General features: G+C 40.3%; 1 protein-coding gene across 3 annotated transcripts in view; it reads right to left on the reverse strand.

Moving 5' to 3' along the window:
• oxsr1b (oxidative stress responsive kinase 1b) overlaps positions 1 to 21,108 on the reverse strand; it is a 250,226-nt gene that overhangs the window by 71,219 nt on the left and 157,899 nt on the right. For 2 of the 3 annotated variants that reach the window (XR_005943301.1, XM_041189579.1), the window contains exons 6-9: positions 16,487 to 16,596; positions 15,220 to 15,321; positions 11,957 to 12,090; positions 5,541 to 5,589 (exon numbers count right to left, since the gene is read on the reverse strand). Coding sequence is in view for 2 of the 3 variants with exons in the window: in XM_041189579.1 (XP_041045513.1) it covers positions 5,541 to 5,589; positions 11,957 to 12,090; positions 15,220 to 15,321; positions 16,487 to 16,596 (395 nt within the window). In the remaining variant the exon portion in view is untranslated. The remainder of the gene's footprint in view (positions 1 to 5,540; positions 5,590 to 11,956; positions 12,091 to 15,219; positions 15,322 to 16,486; positions 16,597 to 21,108) is intronic. The other variant, XM_041189580.1, reaches the window with a different exon arrangement.

Here is a 21,108-nt window from a genome sequence, read left to right on the forward strand (position 1 = left end):
AATTTCTTAGAGTAATACGTTATGGAGCCAACCAGGAAACAGGCACTTCTAGATATGGTAATGTGCAATGAGACAGAATTAATGACCTATGGTAAAGGGGCTTCAAGGCAACAATGATCATAACATGACAGAAGTTCACATTCAGCTTGAAGGAGACAAGTGAGAGTCTAAAACCTGAATAAAGTTAATAAAGGTATGAAGGCAGAGCAAGCTAAAGTGAACTTGAAAAATAGTTTAAAATGTAGGACATTGGAAATGCAGTGGCAGACTTTTAAGGAGATATCTAACAACTCGCAGCAAATATTTATACCAGTGAGAAAGATTCTTCGAGAAGAATGCATCATCAATGGCTATATAAGGAAATTAAGGATAGTATCAAATTGAAAGAAACGCTGTACAAATCTGCAAAGGCTAGTGATAGGTTGAAAGATTGGTCAGGTTGTAAGAGCCAGGAAAGAATGACTAAAAAAAAAGGGAGAAAGAAAGTTAGCTGGTAATATAAAAGAATATATTAAGAGCTTCTACAAGTATTTAAATAGAAAAAGATTAACTAAACTAGTGTTTGTCCTCTAGAGAGCAGTCTAGGAAATTGGTAACAGAAAACAAGGAAATGGCAGAGGGGTTGAACAGGTATTTGTGACTGCCTTCACTGTGGAAGACTTAGAAAACTTCTCGAAGATGCTTGAAAATCAAGAGGTGAAGTGCAGGTAGGAATGTAAAACAATCACCATCACCAGGGAAAAGGTACTGGGAAAATTATTAAGACCCTAAAGGCTGACAAGTCCCCAGGACCTGACAGCCTGCACCCTAGGGTCTTAGAATAAGTGGCTGCAGAGATAGTAGTGGCATTGACTATAATCTTCCAAAATTCCTTAGATTCTGGAAGATTCCCAGTAAATTGGAAAATAGCAAATGTAATACCTCTATTCAATGAAGGAGGGAGGCAGAAAGCAGGAAACTATTACGCCAGTTAGCCTAACATTCAACATAGGGAAACTGCTAGAATTCATTATTAAGGAGGCTATAGCAGGATATTTAGAAAATCAAAATGGGATCAGGCAGAATCAACATGGTTGAGAGAAAGGGAAGTCACGTTTAACCACTTTAGTTATTCGAGGAAGTAACAGCGAAGGCGGATAAAGAGGAACCTGTAGGTGTGTTGTACTTGGATTTCCAAAAGGCATTTGATAAGGTGCCACATAAAAGGTTGATACATAAAAGAAGAGCTCATGGTATAGCGGGTAACATGTTAGTATAGATAGAGGATTGGTTAGCAAACAGAAAGCAGAGTGTAAGGATAAATTTGTCTTCAGGTTGGCGAGCTGTAACTAATGGTGTGCTGCAGGGATCAGTGCTGGGGTCTCAACCATTTATGATCTATATCAATGAGTTGGATAAAGGGGCCAAATGTATGGTAGCTAAATCTACCAATGACGCCAAGATAGGTAAGAAAGTAAGTAAAGAGGAAGTAAAGAGGCTGCAAAGGCATATAGATTGGTTAAGTGAGCAGGCAAAGATTTGGCAGATGGGAGTATGATGTGGGAAATTGTGAACTTGCTCACTTTGGCAAGAAGAATATAAAGCAGTATACTATTTAAATGGAGAGAGATTGCAGAACTCGGTGGTACAGAAGGATCTGGGTACCCTGGTACGTGAATCACCAAAAGTTAGTATGCAGGTGCGGCAAGCGATTAAGAGGTAAATGCAATGTTGGTGTTTATTGCAAGGGGGATGAAATATAAAAGTAGGGAAGTTTTACTGCAGCTATACATGGCCTTAGGTGAGACCACATCAGCAGTAGTGTACACAGTGTTGGTCTCCTTATTTGAAAAAGGATACAATTGCCTGAGCAGTACAGATAAAGTTCACTCGACTCATTCCAGGGATGAAGGGCTTATAATATCAGGAAGAAACGTTGAACGGGTTAGGCCTATACCCAATGGAGTTTAGAAGAATGAGAGGTGATCTTATTGAAACAGAAGATCATGAGGGGTCTTGATAGGGTGGATACTAGAGTTTGTTTCCTCTTGTAGGGGAGGCTAGAACTAGGCAACAGTTTAAGAGTAAGACAGATGAGGAGAATCTTTTTCTTTGAGGGTTGTTAGTCTGTGGAATTATCTTCCCCAGAAGGCACTGGAGGCTGGGTCATTAAATGTATTCATTGCGTTAGACAGATTTTTGAAAGACAAGGGAGTCAAGGGGGCAGACAGGAAAGTGGAGTTGAGACCACAACCAGAACAGCCATGATTTTAATCAAGTGGCAGATCAGGCTCAAATGGCTGAATACCTACGCCTATGTTCCTGTATCAACCCACACCTAGTCAGGCAAGTATTCTTTCGACCATACATTTTTCTTTTATATTCGTTCATGCTAGGCCAGCATTTATTGCCCTTGAGAACAGAATGGCTTGCTAGGCCGTTTCAGAGGGTATTTAAGAGTCACTACGCCACCAACTCTGGAATATGTTGTGCACTTCTCATACCTTGGCAGCCACTTTTCTCAAAAGGCCACCACTGGTGAGGAGATCCAACACAGAATTAGTTGCCTAGTTCAGCCTCCTATAAACTATAGCAGTGAGTGTTTGACAATGAAGACCTCTGCAGAGGCAAGTTAACAGAGGTCCTAGTGTACAGAGAAAATGTTGTTACCACACTCCTGCACTGCAGCGAGACCTGGAGCATGCATCACAAACACATAAGAACACTAGATAAATTCTATCAGCAATGCCTCTGCCACATCCTCCGAATTCAATAAGAGGATGCTAGTGTCCTTCTTGAAGCCAAATCTACAATCATTCAGGCAAAACTTGTGCAAAAAATCAAATTTGTTGGACTGGACACTGGATGGCCAAAAACAATCTCCCCTGTCAAGTACTGTTCTCTCAAGCGTTAAAATGGCCAAAATTCAAGGAGAGGACCAAGAAAATGTTTCGAAGACACTGAAGCTCTCCTTAAATGCGGCATTGACTTTAATGGCTGGGGTGTGCTTGCTACAAATGGTTCAGAATGGTGACAGCTTGTCCATCAGGCAGCATTGAGTGCCAATGCCTCAATGATGAGGCAGAGGTAATGACAGAAAAGAAGAAGAAGCGAATCCTGCACTCTAGGTTCCACTACCCTGTGCAGCCCCTTGCCCCATGTGCCCAAGGATCTGCAAGTCAAGAATCAGCTTTTTCAGTTACATGAAGGGCATGGCAGAAGCTTGCAAACATGACTTAGATGTCACCCTCGAGCAGAAGCTTGTGATGGCATAATCCTCTGTAGCCTCCCAACTATAATCACGTTCTTCATTTAATGTGGTGACCAGAATGGCACCCAACACGTTAGCTGGTGTTTAATTAGCATTTTAGCCATTAACCTTCCTGCTTTTATATTCTATGCCTTGGCTAATAAAGGAATGTATCCTAATTACTTTCTTAACCACCTCAGCCTGAATAGTTATCTTCAGGGATCTGTGGACATACATTCCAAGGTCCCTCTGTTACTCTACACTTTTCAGTACTCTACCATTTCTTGCCTGCTCTTGTCTTGTTCGCCCTTCTTCTTACTTAGAGGTTGAGTTCCCCTTGCCATTTTTCTGCACACCTGACATGCTGCTTCTACAGTTTAGCATGCATGCTCTGTAATGGATCAAGCAATCCCACAACCAACAGATTAGATCAAAACTAAGCAGTTCTGCCAATACCAAACATGAAGTGTGGTGGACAATTAAACAGCTAACAGGAAGAAGTGGTTCTATAAACATATCCTGTTCTCAATGATAGTAGAGCCCAGCACAGAATTGTAAAAGATAAGGCTGAAGCATGTGCAACTATTTGCAGTTACAAGTGCTGGGTGGCTGATCCATCTTGGCCTCCACCCGAGGGCCTCAGTGTCACAGAAAACAAAATTTTAGCCATGTTAATTCACTCCTTGTGACCAGGAAACAGCTGAACCTACCAGATATAGCAAAGGCCGAGGGTCCCAACAACATCACTGTTGTACTGCTCAAGATTTGTGCTCCTGAGCTAGCCACGTCACTAGCCAACCTGTTCTAGTGGAGCTACCACCTAACAAAGTGGAAAATTGCCCAGGTTATGTCCTGCGCACAAAGCAGGACAAATTCAATCTAGCAAATACTGTCCCATCACTCAGTCATCATTACAACCTTGATCCAAGCAAGGACAAAAAAGAACCGAATTCCAGGGTTGAAGCAAGAGCGATTGCCCTTGATATCAAAGCAGTTTCTGACTGAGTGCAGCATCAACAGGGGGCGGGGGTGGAGAAACTCTCCACAAGCTGCAGTCATTAGTCCTACCTAACATAAAGGAAGATGGTTGTGATTGTTGCAGGATATCCACTACAGGAGTTTTGAGCAGTGTCCTGAACCTAACCATCTTCAGGCTTTGCAATGACCTTCCCTCTATCATAATCAGGAGGAGGGATATAACAGAAAATGCTAGAAATACTCAGCAGGTCTCGTAGCATCTGTGGAGTGAAACATAAAGTTAAGGTTACATGTTGCTGACCTTTTTGATGAATGCAGAATACTTAAGTATCTTAACTTCAGATTTCCAACATCCACAGTATTTTGCTTTTATATCTGAAGTGGATGGTCAGAGTGCTCAGTTTAATTTGCATGTCAGAGAGTGAAGCCAACTGTGCTTGCATGCAGCAAGAACCTGTCAACATGCAAGCTGAGACCGATAGTGATGGGTAACATTTGCATCACACAAGTTCCAAGCAAAGGTCATTTCTAACAAGAGCTTAACCACTTTCCTTTGACATTAAAAGTTCCACCGTGGCCAAATGTCCCACCATCAACATCCTAAGGTCGACCACTAAACAGAAACTGAACTAGACTATGCACATTACAAATTATGGTTGCAAGAAAAGGTTAGAGGGTGAATGTTCTGCAGCAAATGACTCACCTCCTGATTGCCCTTTCTATAATCGACAAGGTGCAAGTCAGGAGTCAGGAGGGAGATGGAATAGCCCCACTGGCTTGGACAACACTAGCAGCTTGATATCATCCGGGATAAAGCAACTCACTTGGCCGGTATCCCATCCACCATGTTAAAACATTCATTCCCACCACAGATGCACCATTGCTGTAGTGTGTAGCATCTGCAAGGTGCACCACAGCAACTTGCCCAAGCCTTTAACACCACCTTCCAAATCCGTGACCTTTACCACCTAGAAATAGAAGGGCAGAATGGGAACAGCAGCACTTGTCACACCATCATGACTTGGAAATATAACGTCATTCCTTCAACTTCACTGAATCCTAGGACTCCCTAACATCACCTTGGGACTATCTTCACCGTATGGACTGCAGTGGTTGAAGAAGCTAACTTACCATCATCTTCTCAAAGGCAAGTAGGGATAGGCAATAAATACTGACTTTGGTAGAGATGCTTACATCCCATGAATATATTTAAAAAAAAACAGCTGATATGATTTCCTATACTCATTCAGGAAACCTATTAAAATGCAATTCCAACAGCCTAATTGCAATGTTTACTGAACAGACATAACAACGGCATGATGTGCTAGCTTACCTTGGCTTTTTGGAAAAACTTGTGTTTTAAAAATTCTGCTGCTGTGGGCCTGAAATTAAGAAGAAAAAATCCAATTAGGAGAGAGCAACAGAACCAAACTGGTTGGTCCTCAATATGCTGAACCTGATTAACAAATGCAGCCAGTCTAAAATTTGCCAAACATGCTAAGTCTTTGCAACATTCAGGTGTGTTACAGAGCAAGGGAAGAAATTTTTGATCACCTATGCCAGGTAACTGGAAAAATCTGGTGATCTGCCAAAAAGGTGATCATTGGTAATGCTTTATAATCACTCAAGTTGACACTTCTCCTGCAGGAACCTCAGCAGGCAATCACAATGCAGATTACCCTGTCAACACTGACACACTAATTGAATTGCACATCTCTTGTTGCCCTGAGATGATGGTGGTGAGTCTCCTAAATGAAGCAATTGTTGATATGGCTGGGTGTTTGCTAGATCTCTCCATATATTATATAGGTTCCTTAGGCTGCACCTACCAAACCTATGACCATCTAGAAGGACAAGGGCAGCAGACACATGGGAACACCATCACCTGGAAGTTCCCCTCCAAGTCACTCACCATCCTGACCTGGAAATATATTGCCGTTCCTTCACTGTTGGTAGGTCAAAATCCTGGAACTCCCTCCCTAACAGCACTGTGGGTGCACCTACACCACATGGACTGCAATGGTTCAAGAGGGCAGCTCACCATTGCCTTCGCAAGGGCAATTAGGGATGGACAATAGATGCTGATCTAGCTAGCAACTCCCACAGCCCACAAAATGAATTAAAAAATACAGTCGAGTATGTGAAAGGCAGGCAGCCATTCAGCACCTCAAAGCTGTTCCATCATTCAAGTAGTTCCTAACCTGCACGTTTGTTGGCCTTCTGAGGGCCTTGTATGAGAATAGTCCACTTGCATGATTAAAAAAGCCACCTGTGGAGGTAAAGAGCAACTTGACTCGCATTTGGCTGCCCTTTGGTTCAAGGACGATGTCTACTCCGGGTCGCAAGTTTCTGCCATGGGTCTTCATGCGACTGAGCAGGCTGATTTTCAACCTGTAACTTTGGGCACGTGGGACAGGTCATCGCACGAGGCAGTGGGATCCGGAGTGCAGAATTTGCTTCCCTTCTCTGCTGCTGCTGCTGCTGCTGCCGCATCATTAAGGTATTGGGATTTGAAACATGGTACAGCTTGATGGGCAGATTTTCACTATTCTGAATGACTGATAGCAAGCTTCTCCCTGTTAAGGTCAATGCTGCCACGTTCAAGGAGCTTCAGAGTGTCTTTGAAGTGTTTTCTCTGTCTTCCCCTCGAATGTTGGCCATTTGAGAAAATAGGACCAGGCGGAATTATGATTTTCAGCCATGCAGTCAGTGGCCAGTACACCGAAATTGATTTTGCAGGAGTTTTGCCTGAATGTTTACAGACTTGCCTTCTGGAAACCTAGACAGCTCTCACTGCAGTGTAAGAGCATGGTGACAACAGCCACTCTATACACGAGGACTTTTGTTGATCTTTGTTGTCAAACACTGCCAAAGTTTGTAGAAGGGTGAACTGGCACAGTTGGGCACCAATTGTGACCTTTTGAAAGAGGAGGGTGCTGAAGTATGGGAAGTGCTTAACATATTCCAGAGTCTATTCTTCAACATGAATGGTTGAAGGAATATCGACAGACCAAGTGTAGGTTGATATACAAGTTTTGTTATGGCAGAACAAATTTCTTGTTAGCTGAATTGAAGAGATCAAGAATGGATTGCAAATCTGGTGAAGCCACTAGACTCTAGCCCAGTTGGCAGAGGTAACTAAGATTAAAGTGTTTTCCATTTACACTGTATTTAATACTGACACCAGAGGACAGTTAATCTTTGATGAAGTGAATAGCCACCGTCAGGTATGTTATGAGTAACACAGGGGACATCAGAGTCTTGTTGGGATTTTAAAAACACCTGTCTCAGGTCTCCCACACAGGCAGTTGTGGTCATTTCATCATGAAGCAATTTCAGGATCGTGAAGGTGGTTCTTGAACATCCAAATTGGTACAGCACAGAGCCTCGTGATTTACTGAGCCAAATGCTTTGATCAGGTCAATGTGTGCAATGAAGAGTTCCTGGTGTTATTCTTAACATTTTTCTTAGATTTGTCAAGCACAAATATCATGTTGGAGGTTCCTCTGGAAAGCCCAAAGCCACACTGTCTCTGGGAAGATTTTCTCAGCCATAGAAAGTAAGTGATTCAGCAGAACGTGCGTCAGGATTTTCCCGATGGACAAGAGGGACAAGAGGGAAATACCTCGATAGTTTCCATAGCTTGAGTCAGCACATTCAAAGGGGTAGGGGACAATAGGATCCAGAGGTAACTAAGATTAAAGTGTTTTGGGGGTGGTGGGGGGGGGGATGCAGGGAGCAGGGGTGGATAAAACATAAGATTGTTCATCAAGTATAATTTCAGCATTTTTCTCTCTCATTCCAGACAGAGAAAACATACTGTCAGCTTTGAAACCATCAGAGAGTAGCTCCAGGGGGAATTTAAGATTGGCATTCTGTCTAGTCCTGAATGTCAATTGGAAGGCACTAATCAGCAGAATGCAGTACCGGATGAATATGTAGCTGACATCAGCAGGATAGCTCCCTGCAATGGAGGATTGCAGATCTCCACACTTTAAATAAACCTGCAAAACACATCTCCTGCCACAAGAGATTATTTTCATTTAGACTAAAACATTTTCATCTAGACTAAAACAATGGAAATACCTTATATCCAAGCAAGTTGTTCAAGTAGACAGAGTTAAAAAGCCAGGGGATAAATTAAAAAGTTAGCAAGTAGGAAGTGACTGTGTAATTTGGAAAGAACTAGATCAATAACAGACAAGTGGTACAGGTTACCAGGGTAGGCTGCTGAAGCAAAGGGTATAAAAGGGATTCGAAAGAGAATTATAGAAAAACTTCCCTCAGAATTAGGCCACTTGGCCCATTCTGTCTGTGCCATTCAATAGATTGAGACATATGTCGAGAAGGCAGGAAAGTGAGAATGAAGTATGAGATTAACCAAAAACAGCTAACACAAAAACAAAATACAGTAAATCCTCAGGAGGTTTGGCAGTATATGGCAAAAAAAAAATTAACCTTTTGAGGTCAATGACTTTTGTCAGGTCTCTACACATGTTGCCAGATGTGCTGAATCTTTTGAGCATTTTCTATTTGTTTCAGATTTCTAACAAATGCAGTATTCTGTTTTTTTTACTAAAACAGCTACTATTGTGCTTAATGCCTTCTTTTTCCTGCTCCTGGCCTTTGTACCTAGATTTTCATACCTTTCTTCAATATACTGAGAGTGGAACTTAGGTATAAATTTTGGGGTGGGGCGGGGGGGGCGGTGTTGGGCACATCTACCGATTACATTAAACACTAGTTTATAAAAGGAGGTTTGAAAAGTCTGACCATCACAGCACATTCACTAATAAATAAACAATAATAAATAGAGATGAAAACTCTACTTTGATCCAATGGATAGGGCTGATAATTACACTGCCTACGCTAAGGTCACATTTGACGAATGTAGAACAGTGTGTGGACACTGGTGCATTGTTCCAGAATGTTCAATAAGACTAACTCTGAAAGCCGACAGCATTTATAACAGTGGATTATAGTTTACTATTCAATCTATATAAAATAAAAAGACTTTTATATTTGCATTAAAAATGTGCAAGTGTTTTTATGGTTTCACGAGAATTGAAATAGCAAAGAATGAGAATTGAGCAGTGCTGAGTTTGGGACATTAAAACATGCAATAATCATTTATAGCCATTTCTGCAGTTTTCATCACAAAGCAACAGGGACCAGAAACATCCCAGGTTTTATGGAACCACGCAGTATGGAAGGCCATTCAGTCCATTATGTCTAGCCAGCTCTTTAAAAGAGTTATTCAATTAGTCCCACACTCCCACTGTTTTCCCATATCCAAACAAAAATGTCACTTTCAAGTTTATAACCAATTCCATTTTGAAAGCTCCTACTGAATCTGCTTCCGTCACCCTTTCTGACATTCACTCCTTGTTGCATAAAAACAATTATTTTCTTTTGGTTCTTTTGCCAATTATCTTAATTGTGTGTCCTCTGGTTACTGACCATCCTGACAGTGGAAATAGATTTGAATGAGGAGGAGTAGGCCATTCGGCCCCTGAGAATGTTCTGCCATTTAATAAGATTATGGCTGACATGTTGTAACCTCAATTCCACATTCCCACCTACCTCTACAACATTCCACCCCCTTGCTTATTAAGAAATTACCTAACTCTGCCTTAAAAATATTCAAAGGCTCTTCTTCCACAGCCTTTCGAGGAAGCAGAGTTCCAAATACTCACGACCCACAAAAGATTTCTCCTCATCTCCGTCTTAAATGATTCTCCCAAGAGGAAACATCCTCTCCATAACCACCTCATCAAGGCCTCTCAGGGTCTTAAGATTCAATCAGGTTGCCTCTTACTCTTCTTAACTCCAGCAGATACATGCCAAACTTGTCCAACCTTTCCTCAAAACAATCCACCCATTCCAGCATCAGTCTAGTAAACCTTCTCTGAACTGATTCCAATGAACTTACATCATTCCTTAAATAAGGAGACCAATACTATACAGAGTACTCCAAATGTGGTCTCATCAATGCCCTGTATAACTGAAGCATAGCCTCCCTACTTTTGTATTTAATTCCCTTCACAATAAATGATAACATCCGGTTAGATTTCCTAATTACTTGCTGTACCTGCATACTAACCTTTTGCGATTCATGCACTAGGACACCTAGATCCCTCTGCATTCTCTCACCATTCAGATAAAATACTTCTTTTTTTTATTTTTCCTGTCAAAAAGATTAATTTCACATTTTCCCACATTATGCTCCATTGGCCAGATCTTTGCCCACTCACAACCTATCTATAACCCTTTGTAGCCTCATGTCCTCTTCACATCTTACTTTCCTACCTATCTTTGTATCATCAGCAAATTTAGCATTAGTTTCCCCTTTTTTGCTTGATTTTTGGTCTCTGCTGAGTTGGCTCCCAGCTGAGGCCATAGTAGGGGTGCTACTGTTGACCGCATGAACCTAAAGGCACAAAGGCAAAAGTTGGTTAAGGATTCCACTGATGACCTTTATGAAATGACACCCAGTAGAACTCAAACTCACAGTTAGATAGTGCCTTTTAAAACCTCACGATACCTAACAGCACTTTGCAGCCATTTGACACTTCTGAAAGTCACTGTTGTAACATAGGGAACACAACAGCTAATATGTCAACAGTGAAGTTCCACAAACAGCAACATGGTAATAACCATGTAATATGTTTTAATGGTATTGGAACAGTGCTGTGGGACCTTTCACTCCCTCAGTACTGACATCAGCTGAGATTACTTTGGAGTAAGACTTGAACCCACAATCTTCCAAATTAGGCGAATGTGCTACTACTGATCCAAAGGTGACACTTTGGACAGGACAGGGCCAGGCTTTAATGTAATGTCTGCTATAGATGAGAAAATCACTGTCAAGTATTCACCACGAATGATAGCCACAAATGTTTAATGAAAGGTGTTTGTCAACTCCACCTTGGTGAGGGAGGTAATGTTTTTAGGAAAAAAAGAAACTTTATGCTAAGGGATTCATCAGGTCATTTAGCCCTAAAAATTGAGTTTTTGATCAGAGTAGAGTCACTGCTGAGAAATACTAACCAGAAACTAGGTGGTCTTTCCATACTGGAGGGAGAGATGCTACAGCTCACTGGGCATTCAAGAGTGCTTAAACAAAAACAGAAAATGCTGGAAAAACTAAGCAGATCTAGCAGCATCTGTGGCAAGAGAAACAGAGTTAACGTTTCGAGTCTGTATGACCCCTCTCCTCTGAAGGGTCACATGGACTCGAAGTGTTAACTCTGTTTCTCTCTCTACAGATGCTGCTACACGTGCTGAGTTTTTCCAGCATTTTCTGTTTTTGTTTCAGATTTCCAGCATCTGCAGTATATTGCTTTTATTCAAGCGTACTTAAAGGCCTCGTTTGCCAGATCAAATAAAAACACACTTTTTATAAAACCTGTTACTAGAAGTCACTAAATAACCTGGATTAGAACAGCTGTTATTTTTTGCCTGATTATGTTCTTGCAAAACATCTTAGGATAATTACATTAAAAGGTATTATATAAATGCAAATTCTTGTTTAGTACTGTTTCCACAATAATTTTAGAGCATGGGCAATAAGCAGAACATTTATAGATGATTGTTAAAAAACTAAACACTTAGAAACCAATCTATATCACTCAGAAATGATCCAGATTCATGCTACCTTATTTCATTTATCCTGAGTATATCTCCATATTGCTGATCTCAGAATATGGAAATTAAAGCAAGCAAGCAGAGTCATTCTCTGATTTTTACCTCTTCTCTGGATCTTTCTGTAGGCATTGTGAAATCATCTTCCTAAAGGACTTGCCATACTTTTTGACCATTTCCTTATCCTGCACTCCTGTCTCCAAAGAGGGCGGATCGTTCTGAAGAGTCAACATTAAAACCTAAACAAGGAGAGAGCATTACAGATAACAGAAAGAGGTTGCTTAATGAAGTTTATAAAATTAATGCACCTTGGAACAACAGGTGTCATAGCCACACAAGTGGAGCAAAGAATTTTTGAAAAAGCATGTATTTTTCTGCAAAAGATACTGGGTTCTACATTTCATTAAGATGCACTGAGCCAATGAGTAACTTATCCTTTTCTATTCAAGGGATTTGGGCATTGCTGGCAAGGCAGCATTTATTGCCCATCCCTAACTGCCTTTAAGATGTCAGTAAGCTGCTTTCTTGAACCAATGCAATCTGTATGGTCTAGGTACACCACAGTGCTGTTAGGAAGGGAGTTCCAGAATCCTGAAGCAGTGACAGCTGTGATATATTTCGAAGTCAAGGAGGACGTAGTATGACTTGGAGGGGAACTTGCAGGCGGTGGTGCTTCCCTGCACCTGCTGCTCTTCTAGGTGGTAGAGGTTGCAGGTTTGGAAGATGCTGTTGGAGCAGCCATGGCAAAATGCTGCAGTGCATCTTGTAGATGGTATACATTGCTGCCATGGTGGTGGGAGTGAATGTTTAAGCTGGATGGTGTGCTAATTAAGTGGGCTCCTTTATCCTGGGTGATGTTGAGCTTCTTGTGTTGTTGGAGCAAGCAAGTGGGGGCATTCGATCACAGTCCCGACTTGTGTCTGTAGATGGTAGTCTGGCTTGCAAAGTTAGTAAGTGAGCTACTTTGAACATGCTATAGCATAGGCAACTAGCATTGGTCCAGTGACCAGGGATAACCAGATAAAGGAGAAAGGAATTGCAAAACAACCACAAAGATGATTCATTTAAAAATGTATTCTTACTTGGTTATTGAGATTAGCATTTATTAATTAATAAGTTAATTGAATTTAAAATCCTCCAACTGCCACATTTCCAGAGAATTAGCCTAGGCCTCTCTGCTTACTAGTCCAGTAACATTACCGCTATGCTACCGTCCTCCAATTCACCTTTGTCCCCCAGGTATGCTACACTTAACACACCAAGATTCCAAAGTATTCACATCACATAATATATCCAAAAATTTTATTTTCTTGAGGAAATCCATCAAATATGCATCTGAATTAATCAAAACTCTCTGCTTCCAATGTCCTCCTAGGGAGATGTTATTATAAAGATCAAAAAAGTCAAATGTTGGAAATATGCAATAGAAACAGAAAAATGCTGGAAACAGGTAGATTATCTGAAAGATAGGTATCTGAAAAAAGAGCTTTATAGAAGATGGGGGGTCTGAGGGAGGATCCTATTCATGACATGAATGTTGTTACATGAAGAAGAACGAACTGCAGAAAATATATGATTCCAAAATAGCTGAAATTAAAATTGGATGAATCTAGTAAAATTAAGAAATTACCAAAATAAAGGTAATCCAGTAGACACGATATAGCAGGTAACTTTTCATTAGAGGCTAACAGAAAGTTAGGCATATGATGTGAGAGAAGCATAACAGCATAGCTACAGAGTTAGTTAGATATAAAGGGTTATGGTTAACAGGTACTAGTAACAGGTTTAAGGACGGTTGGAACTGGTGTACTCCAGGGGTCAGTGCTGGGTACACTTTATTCACTGAGTGTACTTAATGAATTGAACTTGGGCACAGGGAGTACAATATCAAAATCTGCTATGACACAGAAACAGGGTATTTGGCAAACAGTGAACAGAACTGTAAGAAACTTCAGGAGGCTAGAAAGATATCAGACATGGCTTAATGGTAGCACTGAAGGCTGTGGGTTCAAGTCTCATACCAGACACTTGAGCACAAAATCTTGAACAACAATCCAGACAGTGTAGCAGAAATGCCATCCTTTGCATGAGACCAGAAGCCAGTTCTAACCTCTCAAATAGACTTAAAAGATTCCATTGCACTATTTCAAAGATCACCATTTATCCCTCAGCCAACATTGAAAAATAAATAAAACCCACAGATCACTTGGTGATAATCATAATTATGGTTTGTCAGATCCTGCTGTGTACAAATTGGCTGCTGCATTTCCTGTACACCAATAGCAACTACATTTCAAAGGTAGTACTTCATTGGTTTTGGGACATCCTGAGATTGTTAAGTAAGTGCAGGTCATTCTTTTCTTGCACAGGTTAGTGCAAAATACAAATGAAATTAAATTAAAATGACCTGAAGTGTAAAGCAAAACAATAAAAAGTTAATAAAGACTATGAATGAAGATGAAGGGATTCAAAAATATTTCCCGATAATGCGAATACAGGCATACAACCGTTTAAGACGACCATGGATGAGCGACAATAGTTAGTAAATACTCAGGGTTATTTCCATTGGAACAGAAAAGACCAAAAGATTTAATGAGGGTTTTCTAAACAATCAAGGATTTCCTAAACAATCAAGGATTTTAACAGAGAAATTTTATTCTTTCTGATTGGGGAAGTCAGTAACCAGGGTTCATCAATATTATAATAAAAGTCAAATACTGCGAATGCTGGAAATCTGAAAGAAAAACAGAAAATGCTGGAAAAACACAGCAGGTCTGACAGCATCTGTCCATTCAGAGCTCTGAAGAAGAGTCATATGGACTCAAAATATTACCAGTTCCTCTCTCCACAGATGCTACCAGACCTGATGAGTTTTTCCAGCATTTTCTATTCCATCAATATTAAAATGGTCACAGAGGGAGTTAGGAAATAGGTTAGCAGAAATTTTTTCACATAATGTAGGAAATTCCTTATAACAATGGCTACATTTCATAGGCTCTGAAGCACTTTTGAATGTCCTGATGTCATGAAAGTCACTGCCAGATGGAGCTGCTGCAGCAAGGACCATCACACCTTAAGGGAAAAGTGGGTAAATGTTTGAAGCAGATGATGACACAATGGGAGAGATCAGCATACGATTGCTGTAGAGCAATCTAAAACCATAAAAAAAAAAATCCATGGATCAAGTGACCTCTTTCAGGCTGTAAATTTCTATGACTATCAAATTTAACAGAAATTTTCTTTTCCTTATATTGATTAACCTACTGTATATTTCCAGCAATTTTGATTGAATTTTTATTTCTAGTGATGTCCAACAACTGAAATGCAAATGAACACCTGCAACCATTGGACTTGGCAGTGATTCTTACTTTCATTGGCGGGTATTTATGATAAGGAGCTGCTCCTGTAGCCAGTTCAATGGCTGTAATTCCAAAACTCCAAATGTCTGCTTTGAAGTCATAACCTCTAACCTGTTGAGGCAAAGGACAACAGGATTATTTTGAAGTTTCACATTACATGTATTTCACCCCAAATTAATCCCAGAATTGTATATGCTTCTTAGTCATCTTCTGTTTAAACTCTAGCAGTCATTTTTAAATTAAGAAATTGAGGTGAGGAACAAAGTACTATAGTGCAGACATTAGCAAGAGAGTGATAAGTCAGTAAGTACTGGGTATGCAATTCCAAGCATAAGTTTTAATTTGCCTGTGTCATGTAGGAGGAAAGAAAACTAAAATAAAAGTAGGTGAGCAGTTCCACTGTTCTGAGGTCCTGTGAAAAGAGGCATTGAGTAGGAGGCAACATGGTAAGTCTTGATTTCAACACAGTGAGGAGGAAGAGCTAGGAGGAAAGATTGGAAAAGTAATAGCAACAACTGAAAATAAAGTCATTACAGATTGTAGCACAGAAGATGGAAGTTAGAGATGAGAGAAGGATTGCATGTCAGATAAGCCTTCTTTTCATTAAAGAACACAAAAGCAAAACTCTTTAATTACTTGCTTTTATATTGCTGCAATTATTTTGGGGGTATGGGAAGAGGGAAGGGCGTGAACTTTTCAGAGCAGGATGCCCAAGAAATTTCAATGCTTTTGCCAAAACAAAAATAAGTTGGGCAATATAAATACCACCAACAATCAAAGTTTAAGTCCAACAGCACCAACATGGCACTAAAATGAAATTGGACTTGGAATACATTAATCATGCTCACTTTTTAAAAAGTGCTCATAGCCTGCTATCAGAAGCGTTCTAGCATTCTTGTCTATTGTCTGAAGGTGATGCTGGTGATTTCATCCCTCTAGCACCTTCCCAGACTTCTTTTGAGAGCTTTGATAAACTATTTGAGACTACTAATGGCTTTCACACCTACCTCTCTGCCATTCTCATCCAGAGTCCATATATGCCATTTCCAGCAGGGGCCCGACTCAGTAGCACCCACAAAAAAGGCCCTGGCTACACTTCCCCTTCCTCTGGCAAATAGTACCCCAAATATCACCCCCGTTGTATTCAGGCCAAGGACTGAACATGGGATCGTCAGTTTATGTAACTTTAAACTCATGATATTCAGTTCCAAGTGTTTATTTCGAGAATTTAAAAAAGGATTTCGCAATGTTCTGATGTGAATAATGAGTGCTTCACCTGCTCCATGACTTCAGGTGCCATCCAGCAGGGTGTGCCCACAAAGGTCTTCCTCACTTTATTCCTGGTCATGTCACCTCCTGTTGCCAAGAATGCACTCACACCAAAATCTGGAGCAGGGAAACAAAGAATGATATCAAGTTCATAACCAGAATAACATTTTCTCAATACTTCTATATAGGCCAATAGAGCAATCTGCAGTGAACACCTAAAATTCTCTGTTCAGTGTTGCCAACTTAACACACCATACCTCAAATTTATGGGAAAAGGGTCATGCCTGCAACTACTAAATGCTAGGATTTATTATAAAAGATATAAATGGGCACTTGGATAATAGTAATCTGATTGGGCATAATCAATATGGATTTCTGAATGGGAAATCATGTTTGGCGAACCTGGAGTAGTTTTTTTTTGAGGGTGTTACGAACAGAATTGATAAAGGGCGTAGCATACTTGGATTTTCAGAAGCCTTTTGGTAAAGTTCCCCACAAGAGATTGGGGAGCAAACTTAAAGCACATGGGATAGGAGGTAATGTACTGTCAAGGATTAAGGATTGACTAACAGGCAAAAAACAGCAGGAATAAATAAATGAGTCAGTCACTTTGGCAGGCTGTGGCTAGTGGGATACCACAAGGATCTGTATGTGGGCCCCAGCTGTTCACAATATTTATCAATGATTTGGATGTGGGGACCAAATGTAATATTTCCAAGTTCACAGATGACACAAAGCTATGTGGGAATGTGCATTGACAGGAAGATGCAAAGTGGTTTCAAGAGGATTTGGACAGACTTAGTGAGTGGGCAAGAATGTGGCAGATGGAATATGATTTGAGGTTAGCCACTTTGCTCAGGGGACCAGACATATAGAGTATAAGTTTTATACTCTTTCTTAAATGGTAAGAGGAACTGTACGAAATGGTAAAAGCAAACTACTGCAGATGCTGGAAATCTGAAAAAAAAACAGAAAATGCTGGGAAAACTCAGCAGATCTGGCAGCATCTGTGGAGAGAGAAACAGAGTTAATGCTTAGAGTTTGTATGACTTTTTCTGTATAGAACCTTGGTTAGATCGCAGCTGGAGTACTGTGTGCAGTTTTGGTCCCCTTGCCTTAGGAAAGATATTATTGCCACAGAGTGCGCAATGAAAGTTCATCAGACTTGTTCCCAGGATGGCAGAGCTGTCCTATGAAGAGAGATTGGGGAAATTAGGCCTGTATTTTCTAGAGTTTGGAAGAATAAGAGGTGATCTCATTGCAACCTACAAAATACTTAAAGGGATAGACAGGGTAGATACATGGTTGGGGAGTCGAGAACCAGGGGACACAATTTCAAAATAAAGGAGGAAGCCACTTAGGACCAAGATGGGGAGAATTTTTTTTTCTCAAGAGGGTCGTGAACCTTTGGAATTCTCTACATCAAGGGGCTGTGGAAACTCAGTATGTTTAAAACACAGATTGACAGATTTTGAAATATCAAATGACATAAAAGGGATATGGGGATAGTGTGGGGGGAAAGGCATTGAGGCAGATGGTCAGCCATGATCGTATTGCATAGCAGAGCAGGCTTGACGGGCTGAATGGCCTACTCCTGCTCCTACGTTCGTACTACTTTTAGTCCACAACAGTTGCCAAATATTACACATGTTGATAATCAAGCAGAGACCACACTATAGGAAAGGAATGAAACTCTGTGCAAAGTGTAAAGATTAAGACGCATGTATCTCAATCCCTTTTGTTTATGTTTTACACTTGAAAACAGTTGGAGCAGACACTTTGCAAAACAGCTTTTCAATAATAAGATGCTCTGTTCCAGTAGCAGCAACTCTCTACGTAGTATGCCGCTTGTCAGTTAAAAATATAAAATGCTGGAAAGCAGTCAACATGAAGACACCCACCACTGTAACATATAGAATTAGGCAATCCCAAAGACACCATCCCCTTGAAACTGAGAAGGCAACATAACAGGAGAGCACCAAGCAAGGCTACATTACTGAAAAGAACCATTAAAGGCAAAACCGAAGAGAGCACTATTAAAATCCACTTCCTTTATTTACATCTGTAGATTTTCTTTTAAAAGGTGTTTATATTTATAGGTCTTCTCCAAGAAACTTTGCATGACCATCTCTTAATTCAACAAACAATAGTGTTATGTGCTAGTGTCATCAAGTTACTCTAACCCACTGGTTTAAATGCAATTAAGTTATTTTCTCTTTTTACCTCCGACTCAAACTCTCCACAGATGCCTAAAGAAGAAAGTCAAATCCACTGGTCAGAGTTTACCACAAGCACAAGAAAAGGAGAGGGTTTAAAGTCATCCAAACACATTCCTTTCACATTGCATACTGTGATTAACTGTGAATTTATACAATTCTAAAAGAGTAGGTAGTGGAGGCTAGATAAAATAGGACATTGAGTTGGACTGTCAGATTGCACAGCGCACATACTTCTTGACCCAACTTGTTTCAGCAATGCTGCAAAACCTTTTATTTTACAATATCAATTTGTCATGGTATTTTAAATTAGTCATAAATGCAGTTTATGGTATTCCTTTTTGTTAGTTAGTGTAACATGAAGGATTCAAAGCACTGGAATCAAAAATTGGTAGGCAAAACAGTAAATGAACAACTGAAGGTATTCAAAGAGGAGATGGCTCAGGTACAGAGCAAACACACTTCAATAAGAGGGAAATGAAGGACATCCAAAGCTAGAACTGATAGAGAACAAAATTAAGTAGGAAAAAAGAGATTTATAACAATTTCTGATGAGAGATCAACCTGAAACATTAACTCTTGTTCTCTCTCCACAGATACTGTCAGACCTGAGTATTTCCAGAATTTTGTCTTTTGATTTCAAATTTTCAGCACCCAGAGTATTTTGCTTTTGGCTTCTGACAATTGTATGGTCCATAACAGTAGAGCACCAGGCTACAGAAAGTACAGAGATCTTTAAAAATAGGGGTAGGGAGTGGGGTATGAGTATAGACTAGCATCTAACATAAAAAGGAACCTTACACTCTTACAAACATAATTAGTAAAGTAGTAGCTAAAGGAAGAGTGGGGCAAATTAAGACAAACAAAATCTTGTGGAGGCAGTGAGCATGACTTAAGCACTAAATGAATATAGTACATCTGCCTTCACAACAGAACAGGATGCTATCTATGTAGCAGTAAAGGGAGAATAGAGAAGCAATATTGGATAAGGCAAAAAAAAATAAAGATGAGATACATAAAAGGCTGGTAGTACTCAAAGTAGAAAATCCACCCCTCCAGATGGAGTGCATCCCAGGTTGAGGGAATCAAGGGTGGAAATCAGAGGCTCCGGCTACAATTTTCCAAATTCCAACCTTCCTTAAGTGTATGGGGTTCAGGTCAGAGGGCAGGAGGATTCCACATGTTACACACCACTGTTCCAAAAAAAAAAAGAGCAAATGGATAAAGCCAGCAATCATAGACATGCCTGTAGTGGGGAAACATTTAAAGTCAACAATCTTGGACAAAATCAATTCCTATTTTTTCACAGGCAAATTGTGTTAGACTAACTTGATTGAGCTATTTGATGAAGTAATGAAGACAGTTGATGAAGGTAGTGCAGCTGTTGTGTACATGGGCTTTCAAAAAGCATCTGATAAAGTACTGTAAGACTCGTTAGCATAATTAAAGCCCATAGGATTGAAGAGACAGTGGCAGCATGGATGAAATTATTTACAGAACAGCTATCAATAATGGTAAATGGTTATTTTTCAGACTGGCCGCAAAACTAATAGAATGTTATCATTTATTGTGAGGGGAATTGATTACAAAAGCGAGGAGGCTATGCTTCAGTTGTACAAGGCACTGGTGAGATCACGCGAAGTATTGTGTACAGAAATGGCCTCCTTATTTAAGGAAAGAGATAAATGCGTTAGAAGCAGCTCAGAAAAGGCTTCCTGGACTAATACCAGGAATCAACGGATAGTGTTATGAGAAAAGGTTGGACAGGTTAGGCTTGTATCCACTGGAGTTTATAAAAGTAAGAGGCGACTTGATTGAAACCTTGAAGATCCTGAGGGGTCTTGACAGGGTGGATGTGGAGAGGATGTTTCCTCTTATGGGAGAATCTAGAACCAAGGGTCACGGTTTAAAAATAAGCGGTTGCTCATTTAAGACATAGATGAGGAAAATTTTTTTCTTAGAGGGTCGTGAGTCTTTGGAACACTCTTCCTGAAAAGGCGGTGGAAGCAGAGTCTAAATATTTTTAAGGCAACACTAGATAGATTCTTGGCTAACAAAGGTTATCAGGGGTGGGCAGGAATGTGGAGTTGAGGTTACATTCAAATTAGCCATGATCTTATTGAATGGCGGAGCAGGCTCGAGGGGCCGAGTGGCCTACTCCTGCTCTTAATTCATATGTTCGTTTGTACGAATACATAAATGTAATAAGCAATGACGATAATAAATTTCAGGAGAACATAAGCAGGCTGAAAAATGAGGCTGGAGAAGTAGTAGTGGGGAGCAAAGAAATGGTGGAGGAACTGAATAGGTTCTTTTCGTCAGTCTTCACGGTGGAAGACACGAGTAACATCTGTAAAGTTCAAGAAAGTCGGGGGGCAGAGATGAATATGGTGGCCATTACCAAGGAGAAGGT

The sequence above is a fragment of the Carcharodon carcharias genome, chromosome 6 (assembly GCF_017639515.1).
Source record: "Carcharodon carcharias isolate sCarCar2 chromosome 6, sCarCar2.pri, whole genome shotgun sequence".
NCBI lineage: Eukaryota > Metazoa > Chordata > Chondrichthyes > Lamniformes > Lamnidae > Carcharodon > Carcharodon carcharias.